Genomic DNA, 10,094 nt, shown 5'->3' with positions numbered 1-10,094 from the left:
AGGAAGGGAAGGGAAGAGGAAGGGAGGGTAGGAGAGGGGAAAGCTACAGGCTGGCTCTCTAAGGGCACAGCTGAAACAACAGCTTGGAGGGAACATTCTGAAAAGATGGGGTACCATCCTTCAGGATGCAGTGTACATATTGAATCAGAAAACTCTAAATAATACCCCAATATGATGATTACATAGGTCTGATAACCAAGGAGTAGAAGCAGGAATGGTTTCCTTTACCATCACTCCTTCTGACCCATGGAAATTTCATGCTTTCATCTCTGTAATGCTGGGCTCTGTCAAGTCAAAGGTTCAGGTCCCCAAAGAGGATGCATTCTTGTCAAGGGATATATCGAGGGTCTCACTGAACTACAATCTACAGCTGCTGCCATAACACTTTGGATTTCTTAGGTCTAGGGAGCAGAAGATGAGGAGTTACCGAACTGTCAGGGCTGCTCCTGCTGCTGCTGCTAAGTCGCTTCAGTCGTGTCCGACTCTGTGCGACCCCATAGACAGTAGCCCACCAGGCTCCCCCGTCCCTGGGATTCTCCAGGCAAGAACACTGGAGTGGGTTGCCATTTCCTTCTCCAATGCATGAAAGTGAAAAGTGAAAGTGAAGTTGCTCAGTCATGTCCGACTCTTAGCAACCCCATGGACTGCAGCCCACCAGGTTCCTCCGTCCATGCGATTTTCCAGGCAAGAGTACTGGAGTGGGGTGCCATTGCTTTCTCCACTGTCAGAGCTAAGTAACACTAATTAGAAGGAAGAGGTAGGACTCTTTTTTACACAATGAGAGCAGAGAAGAATTCATGCAGTGCTGGGAGCCAACACGGGAGTTCACACCCATGACAAGGTCGTACGGGAGAGCCCTGATGGGCAAGGCGAGTCAGGGCTCAAGGGCGCCCCCTCCTGGACCTGCCCAAGCATCTACCCCAAAACCAGAATCTGTCTGTTTTACTATTTTATGACTTTTACCAACTCCCCTGACATTAAGGGGGAGCTATTCTTGACCACCTTTCTCTAAAGAAAATCAATTTAGACCTCTAGTTAATAATTCTCCTGGGCATAATAGGAGTGTTTCAATTCAAACCCCTCTGATGACTTTCTAGCTTGCCTGACAGGTTTGTTCAGATTCACAGCCTCCCAACCACAAGAGGCATGGGAAGCTTAAGATATTCTAACAATGCAGAGCTTCTCAGAGAGTTAAAATTGTTAGAATAGAACTAGTAGAGGATTTCTTTGTTGAGCTAATGCTTGCTGCCAAGTTTTCATATCCCTTACCTACTATGTCCCTGGGAGTGTATTGATTAATATAGTTGGTGTATAGAAATGTAAGTAGTAGCTTTAATATTTGTAACCTTGGACCCTTGAATTAATTCTTTTCTTGTTATAGCCCACCACACTTTTGCCCTATAGGAATCCAACTTTATCTAATGCTTTTGGAGGGTGGCGCCTGACTTTAGAATAATCACCTTTAGAGAAAAATAAGTTTTCTGAAGAAAGGTTCATAAAATGTTAACAAGCCTCCTGGCCAGAAGATGATGTAAGTCACCTAAAGCTTTTGCATATGATAAGTTTGCAGAAAGAAAGCCTGGCTTCGGTAAGGATCAAGGACTGCTGACCTTGCATGACTCTATGCCCCCCCAACTCCCATTATCCTCTATGCACAACTTAAGGTATAAAAACTACTTTGGAAAATACAGTGTGGGCCTTGATCATCAGGCTTGGTCTCCCCATGTCATTCTTTCTCTTTCCTTTTCCTTTTCAGGCTGATTCCCTGGAGCCCAGAGGCCCTCTGCGTTCACTTTCTTGCCTGGGCTTCTAAGACCCACTCGAGAAGGTGCCTAAGGTGGGGCATCTTCCACGATTCGAGAGGGCGCCTGCAGCCTACGTGAACAGAGCAAGTCCCGTGCTGAGGCTTTATTGGCTTTCTGCGTAAACCAAGGAATATCAGCCTCTTTTCTCTCCTCTATTTTCTTAACTGCAAAATTCTTTCCTTATCTCTTTCTCTATTTCTCTTAATTGCCAACGCCATCCTCCCAAGGGAATCCCTGGATCCAACCAAGGCTGGACCCCAGCAATGCAAAACCAAAGTGATCTACTTGGGTGCTTCCCAGAATTCCCATGTAACTGTGAGGCTATATGTACTACAATGTCAGCTGGGGAAAGATATGACTATCAAGGGTTTGGACCATTCAGGATAGAGGGTTTGGGTTCTAATACCAGACATGCCACTGTCACAGCTGAGGGCAAGGGGGAATGAGAATTAATGTAAAGGAAGGAGAGGATAACTTCAGCCCTGAAATCAACCACAGTAACAGTGACTATATTTTCCCTCTCTTTCTTCCAAATTTCTCTTCAAAAACGGAGTCCCATATAAGGCTTGAAGGAATCATCTCTTGAACCTATCAAAGCAGATCTGTGTGGTTCTAGGGCAAGTGTGAAAATGCACTACTCAGATCTCCTGCTGTAGTAATCATAATTAACTGATGACCCCAACTGCTAGCCTGTAAATCTGATATGCTTCTTATGGGCTGCTCTCAGACAGTGACTGAGTGTAGCTCGGATACTAAGTCAGGCCTATTTCTCAGGAAGCACAACTTCTCTGATAGCCACCTTGAGCTCAAAGACTCTCCATTAGCCTGGCTGAACCTTTTTAGAACTGTGCCTATCCAACCTGTTTTCTTTCCCTCCGTCTTTCACAGAGGTCAGACCTGCATTGCAGACTGTGATGAGTTGTGAATTAACTTTTATTTGGGGGCAAAATGAGAACTTAGAGGCCAGGAGACAGCATTTCAGATAGCTCTGAGAAACTGTTCTGAAGAGGCACGAGGCAAGGTCCGTATATATGTGATTTTGGTGAAGGAGGGGGAATACAAGCAATCAAGCACAAATTTTTGCAAAAGGTTGTTGCTAGTCATGTGAAGGTTACTGCTAGTCATGGGGAGCAGACATCACCATGAACGATGTTGGTGCTTTTCTAAATACGAGAAGATGCAAAAATTGGGCTCATGAAAATCATCTCCTGAAAACATATGGACTTTCTGCCAGTTTTTCCCAGAGCACAAAATGCCTCATTCTTGATCTCCATCCTGAAATCCTTTCAGAGGATGCTACAGGTCAGCAGCTACAGCAGGTCATAATTTAATCCTCATAGATGTAGATGGTGGCGGTGGTTTAGTTGCTAAGTCATGTCTGACTCTTGCAACCCCATGGACAGTAGCCTCCCAAGCTCCTCTGTCCATGGGACTCTCCAGGCAAGAATACTGGAGTGGGTTGCCATTCCCTTCTCCAGGGTATCTTCCCAACCCAGGAATCGAGCCCAGGTCTCCTATATTGCAGGCAGATTCTTTACCAACTGAGCTACCAGAGAAGCCCCCAGATAGAAAGTACCAATTTGTCATCAGCACTTGACAAATTGACACTTGCTAACTTGCCTTTTAAGTACCAATACTACCAGCAGAGCATATGTCTAAAGGTGAAGATCAGACTTAGATTGCCAAGGTTTAGAACTTGTTCTCACCTAACAAGCTCTTGGATCTCAAGCAGAATATTTAGCCACCTGAACTTTCACTTTCCTTGGGTGCAAAATCTATCCTTTAGAAGTATGGGGACTAAATAAGGTAGTACCATACCTTATTTATACCTGCCACACTACCTGTCACATAAGGTTCTCATGGTAGCTATTTACCTGGTTTAAAAGTACTGGTTTAATATTAAGAGAAACTAACAAGTAAGAAACATTATTATCTATTATTCCATCAATTTCGTCTCCTAAATCTGGCTTTCCTTGTTCATCTTCCCATTACTGCAGTCTCTCCATTCCACACGGGAGGTAAAAACTCCAAGAATTCAGTGTTCTCCAGAAGGTAAAACAAAGAACACTGGTAGTTAATACAAACACAAATTCTTTGCCTTCCTGTGACGCGTTTCTGGGGAATCCAGCATAGGGCCAGCCCATACCTATCTAACCCCGCCCCTCCGATTTCTGGAGGCGGAGACAAATCACAACGCAGCGTGGAAGTCACCTAGCTTCCGGCTGGCTACGCTGGAATTGAGGTGCACAAACGGCCTCCAAGGCGATATACAGATCGATTGTTTATTGGCTACTAGCAAGCACTCGTTCTCCGCATTGGCTGTTGCTGCGCGGCGCCAATGTTCGCGCAGGATGTTCGCTGCAGCTAGTGAGAGTGACAGACTCCGCACCTAAATTTCCGGTTCCGGTTCACCGCTGGCTCCATGGCGACCGGGAGAGGGTCGCGGTATCTGCTGACAATAGGCAGATGGCGCCGCAGTTTTGGAATAGCTCCCCAGTTCCGAGTGAGTACCTATTTTCCCTGCTTTCAAAAGAGGCTGTGGATCTCAAGAACAGCTCCTCTCCGAGGAGGTGCGCTTTCGGCAGTTCCTCCTTTAGCCAGTGCCCGCAGACATCCTCTGTGCCCCGCCATTAGCTTTTCTTTTTCTGCAGGCGCTTGCTGCCCTCGTGCCCGGCGTATCCCACGTGGATAACAAGTCCGATTTCCTGGGGAAGAGGCCCCATCGCCGGCACCCTGGAATCCTGCAGCTGTCATGCGTGCGGCTGCCGCAAGCATTGGCCGAAGCCGCGCAGTTACTGCTGCTAGGTGAGTAAAGGTGGGAAATGGAAGCTCAAGAAGCGGAGATTGGGCCCTGCGTACAAGTGATTCCTCTTTGCATCTTTGGTCCATAGGGAGCGCGATGCCCAATATGGAGAAGCAGGTGCAAGCCCTAACCAATTATCTCTGGAGCCGGCATTTACCTGTAGAGCCAGAGGAGCTACAAAGACGGGCAGTTCTTCTTGAGAAAAAAATCCTGGAAAACGCAGGTGGGTCTTAAAAATAAAGAGTAAGCCAAATAGAAAGAGCAGAGAGAAATGAAGAGCGAGTAATAATTCTGCAGCCTCTTAAATAAATACTGCAGTTTCTTATTTGACTTTCTAACCAGAGTAGTTATTCATAATGTTGCCTTTCTAAAAGAAGATAGGTAATTTCAGAGATTGCCTACTAAATTCAGGGCTTTAGTAAAGGTCAATGAGTGCTTCAGTCTACTGTTGAAATTTAGATCTTTTTTTTTTTCCTCAAGTCCACTGGATTAAGACCGTCTAAGTTTTTGTTCAGGTAAAATAAAGTCCCTCTCCAGTACTACAGGGAAAGGAGAATTCGTTTGTCAAGTTATTTTCATGATTGTGAATTCCTTCCTATTAAGAGGCCTGCCTTTTGTTCATCTTGTATTCCCTGAACTTCTTGTAGTACCTGGTTCATAGTAGGCACTCCGTAGGTAAAACAGTACTGAACTGAACACAATTGTAAGACAAGTTTTTCAAGCCCCTTTCCTTCCTATAGGAACTTTGGAGACATCACATTATTAAATTTGGGGGAATTGAAGAAATCTACAAAGTACTGTCTTTATCCTATCCTTTAACTTTTTATTACACTTGCTTTTAATACAGAACAAAACCTGTGAGATAGAGTTGGTTGAATTGAAAGAACTGCTGTTAGAGGCAATATATTATCTGATATACTATGGTGGTGGTGGTGGTCATTATTATTCTTACCTGAAACTCTTCTCTAGTTTCGCTTCTCTCTTAAGCATTTTCCATGTGGGAACTGGTGGGGAATGGCAGGCAGTAAATTCAGATATTGTATCTGAGCCCTGTTCTTCCTAGGTCCTTACTTCCAGTCCTTGTTCTTACCCCAGACTCATGTCAGACAGAGAAACATCATGAAGAAATCCTGCATGCCTTGCGCAGAACTACCTATCATTGGCAAGAACTGAGGTAAGGGAGACTAAAAGGGCTGCAGGAGAAGGAAAAGTTTGGCTTTTGAGAAGGAGAGTTGGGGAAATACAATTACACCCTTTAGTGTTTGAAAAAGTAATCTGGTTTGTAAGCCTCCCTAAGACGTTTCTGTGTTGATCAGTGAAAGGGTTGAGCTGGAAGAGCCCTTTGCAAAGATTTCATTTCCTAAAAGTCTGGAGGGTAGCTGCAGGATAGAGGTTAATTCCCAGTGGTATGTCTGATTTTTCTGGCAGCTACAGTGAGGGACTGAGCCTGGTGTATATGGCAGCAAGATTGGATGGTGGCTTTGCAGCAGTCTCCAGAGCTTTCCATGAGGTGAAATTCCCTCAACTTCCAACCAGAAACTTTTTACTATCAGTTCCCTTCTTCATAAAGTAATCTTCTGGGACAAGATTCTTGGGACATTACATGTGCATTTTTTTCGAGAGGTTGTCTTTATCGTCTGAAAGGAATTTTTGACCCAAAAAAGGTTTAGAATCACTGTTCTTAAGAGCTACACTGAATCTTAAAAGACATTCATGTCTCATTTCCTCTGTTGCGGTCCCCTAATTCATGTTTACCAAGACCCTAAATGTATGTCTGTCTTCCCCACTGTGGGGTATTGAATATTTCTTCAGATCCAAGCTCGCCTTCCAGAGTTCCAGCCACAAACCTTGATGGACTTTGGCTCAGGTACTGGCTCTGTCACCTGGTGAGTATCTTTCTCTGTCTCTGTCAGTTCCAACTCTATAGAGAGCTAGAGCTAGCTTATACCACGTCAATATCAAGAGATTGGAGAACCAAAGGAAGAAGAGGAAAATTGGGAACTGATGTGTTTCTTCCCTCAGATTAGACAAGGCATGAGAAGGTATATAAATTAGGGTCAGAACTTAAATGTCAAGTGAAAAAACCCACATTAAGAAGGATAAAAAAGGAAAGGAATTTGATCTCGGACAGGGATTTACGTATCATCAAGATTTTTGTGTGTGTGTTCATGTAGTTTTTGAGTCTTCTAAAGAGTTGTAGATGAAACAAGAAAATAAGATTGCTAGTTTTTCTAACTATTTTAACATAGCACTCTGTTTCCCCAAGGTTGGGTTAGGGACAGAGGGGTCTCTTGTAGGGATAACTTTGTCATGAGAACGTGATGATTTATTTTTTGCCACTTTAGGGCTGCTCATAGTACTTGGGGCCAGAGCCTACGGGAGTATATGTGTGTGGACAGCTCAGCTGCCATGTTGGAATTGGCAGAAAAGCTGCTGAAAGGTGAGGACAAAATGTAAGGAAGGGCTTTTCCAAAGTTGAAGGCGTTTGCAAAGCAAAGGAGTACCAGAAAGGGTATTTTATTGGGGAGTAGAGGAGAGGCCTGAAAGTTAAAGATGTGTCTGATGCAATGACCCTGTTAAAGATGCTGGGGGCCTCTGTTGGACTGTGGATGGGTAGGGTAAGAATAACAGGACAAATGACCCAATATTCCCCCTGCCCTTTTTTTTCATAGTTGTCTACTCTGTTGCATCTCCTCCTCAGCTAGCATTTTGTCCCTTCAGTTTCTACCCACACTCACAGTTGCCACATCTCTACTTTCCTCCACAGGTGGTTCAGGATCTGGGATGCCTTGTGTTCCGGGTGTCTTTTTCAGACAGTTTCTACCTGTATCACCCAAGGCAAGTGGCGGTGTTTAAAGTATGCCAGATGTGGAGTATGCAGATGGAAAACTGGCCCTGGCTTTACAACCTAGCATTCTGTTAGAAAGTAAAAGAAAGCAGAAGAAATTTAGTGGGATAGACCTTTGTTGTACTCTTTAAAAGAGGGAGATGTCAGGTCGGTCGTTTTCCTTGTCTTGTGCACCAGGTACAATTCGATGTGGTGGTAGCAGCCTTTTCTCTCAGTGAGCTGCCCAGCAAGGCCGACCGCACTGACGTAGTCCAGACCTTGTGGCGCAAGACAGGTCATTTTCTGGTAAGTGGAAGCCCCTTTATCCCTTCAAGTTTTTAAGCAGCTTCATGGGTTTGTTTCATGCCTTTCCTTGTCCCCATTGGAGCTTGTCTTCATTTTTAAGCATTTTCATCCTACATAGATCCCTTTGTCCTTCTTTTCAGGTCTCCACCTACATCATATATGTAATACCCGTTTCATTTAGAATCCCTATTCTATTTGGGAATGCTCTTCCAGAGCTACTGACATTTATGTTTTCATGTAATTCGAGGCTTCTTACTTCCCCTTTTATAATCAGGTATTGATAGAGAATGGAACAAAAGCTGGGCACTCCCTTCTCATGGACGCCAGGGACCTGGTCCTTAATGTAAGGTTCTTTCTCCTTCTTTCACCTTACCCTCCTTTCCCCACTTATTCTCACCAGTTCTTGGCACTCCCTTGAAAACTGAAGGGACTCGCATATAGTAATAAGGATGACTCTGGAGATAGTAGGCACATGAAGTCATGATATAGGGTAGTAGTTGGCAAACTCCAGCCTATGGATCAGATCCAGCCTGCCACCTGTTTTTATATGAGCAGTGCTTATTTGTGCATCTATAACCATGTGTCTGTGGCTATACGTCTGTTGCCTGTGGCTATTTTCACCATACAGATAGCAGTAGGAAACAGATTTTGCCTAGTCTCTGGACCTTAAAAATTTTTTTTTTTTGCCAGCCTCTGATCCAGGGCACTTCTGAGCCAAGAACCTTATCTGTTTAGGACCATATGAACCAGTGTATAATCGCAAATTTCATTGTCTTGAAATGGGATTTTTTTTTTTTGAGAGTGAAGGTTACTGACAAGGGAGAGCACCATACTATGTGCCAAGTTTCTGCCTTTCTCTTGCTGCAAAGAGAAAGTTCTTTGTTTGGAGTATTAGAGAAACAGCCAGCTTAATTCAAAGAACATAGTTAATAATTACCATAATTGAATGTTAGAGGAGTGCCCAATTTATTGAGTGCAGAGATTGAGTTAGAACAGACCCCCTCAGCCCAGCCTAAAATTTTTTTTCATTTCCTTTGATTTCAGGGAAAAGAAAAGTCACCTTTGGATCCTCGACCTGGTTTTGTCTTTGCCCCAGTGAGTATTACTTCTGCCTTTCCCAGCAAGCAAAGATCTGAACTCAGGAAAAGAGAGCTAACCACCATCCTCTACTCTTGATTCCTCCTTAGTGATTCCCCTGGCTTGCCCTTTCGTCTGCTCTGTGCTCCCTTATCCCTAGCCCTTCTTAACTCTATTACTCATAGTTTCTAGGTTTCATGATTGTGGTTCTTTTGTCTTACCTTATGTCTTTGTGTTCACAGTGTCCCCATGAACTTCCGTGTCCCCAGTTGACAGCCTCTAAGCCCCTGGCCTGTAGCTTTTCCCAGGCCTACTATCCCATCCCCTTCAGCTGGGTATGTACTCTGAGAATACTGTGGTAGGGAGAAAATAGCCTGGGAAAGCACAGTGAAAAAGATTCAGAGATGGGAGGATTTGGGAAATTCCAGAGAATGCTTAGAGATTTTAGGGTCTGAATGTATATGACTTATAGAAAATGAGAAGAGTCACAGGAATGAGGTTGGAAGAAATTTTTTTCCCTCATCTTTTCCCGCAAGCCATCTCTGTATCTTTGTCTTAGAACAAGAAGCCGAAGGAAGAAAAGTTCTCCTTGGTAATCCTTGCCCGAGGATCTCCAGAGAAGGCTAATCGCTGGCCCCGAATCACTCAGCCTGTTCTTAAACGGCCACGCCATGTGCATTGCCACCTGTGCTGTCCAGATGGGCATATGCAGCATGCTGTGATCACAGCCCGCAGACATGGCAGGTGTGGAGGTGTGACCAGAGTTGGTGGGAGGTAGGGAGAACCTGCAGCCCACATTGACCCTCTCTTTTCTGTAGGGATTTGTATCGCTGTGCCCGGGTCAGTTCCTGGGGAGATCTTTTACCTGTGATCACACCATTGGAACTTCCTCCATCTGCTCAAGATGCCCAAGATGCCCCTGAGAGTTGACACAGATGTGTGACAAGTGTTTTCTTCTATCTTGATGGCCGAGGCGGAAGCTACCTGGTGTCCAGGATGGGAGTGCTATTACTGTTACGGCAAAAAAAAACTAGTTCAAATATCCTCCATTGTAGTAGACTGTATTCTTTGAGCTTACTCGGCCATCCTCTCGTGTCAGGGGACATTCAACTTTAAGGGATCCAATATGTTGCATTTTCTTTCTTTGTGTGCCATTTGTCAAGGACTCTGTTCCTTATCAGTTCCTGGGATACAGGAACGAGTAGAGCTGTACGCAATTCTCAGGACTGCTGGCTGCGGCTGCGGCTGCTGCTGCTGCTGCTGCTGCTGCTGCTGC

At 44.6% G+C, this 10,094-nt stretch overlaps 1 protein-coding gene across 1 annotated transcript; it reads left to right on the top strand.

Moving 5' to 3' along the window:
* The first annotated feature begins 4,215 nt into the window (after positions 1-4,215).
* Positions 4,216-9,862, top strand: METTL17 (methyltransferase like 17). Its single transcript, NM_001038542.2, is given in 14 exon segments — positions 4,216-4,308; positions 4,457-4,610; positions 4,697-4,831; positions 5,704-5,782; positions 6,037-6,118; positions 6,421-6,494; positions 6,954-7,048; positions 7,376-7,446; positions 7,634-7,741; positions 8,016-8,084; positions 8,786-8,836; positions 9,061-9,153; positions 9,378-9,562; positions 9,637-9,862. Coding segments are annotated over 14 exon segments (1,389 nt in total). The 5' UTR covers positions 4,216-4,227; the 3' UTR covers positions 9,749-9,862.
* The last annotated feature ends 232 nt before the right edge of the window (positions 9,863-10,094 follow it).

Source organism: Bos taurus, chromosome 10, assembly GCF_002263795.3.
Source record: "Bos taurus isolate L1 Dominette 01449 registration number 42190680 breed Hereford chromosome 10, ARS-UCD2.0, whole genome shotgun sequence".
In the NCBI taxonomy this organism is placed as follows: domain Eukaryota; kingdom Metazoa; phylum Chordata; class Mammalia; order Artiodactyla; family Bovidae; genus Bos; species Bos taurus.
The sequence above is the reverse complement of the archived record's forward strand: the minus strand, read 5'-3'. Positions and strand labels throughout refer to the sequence as shown.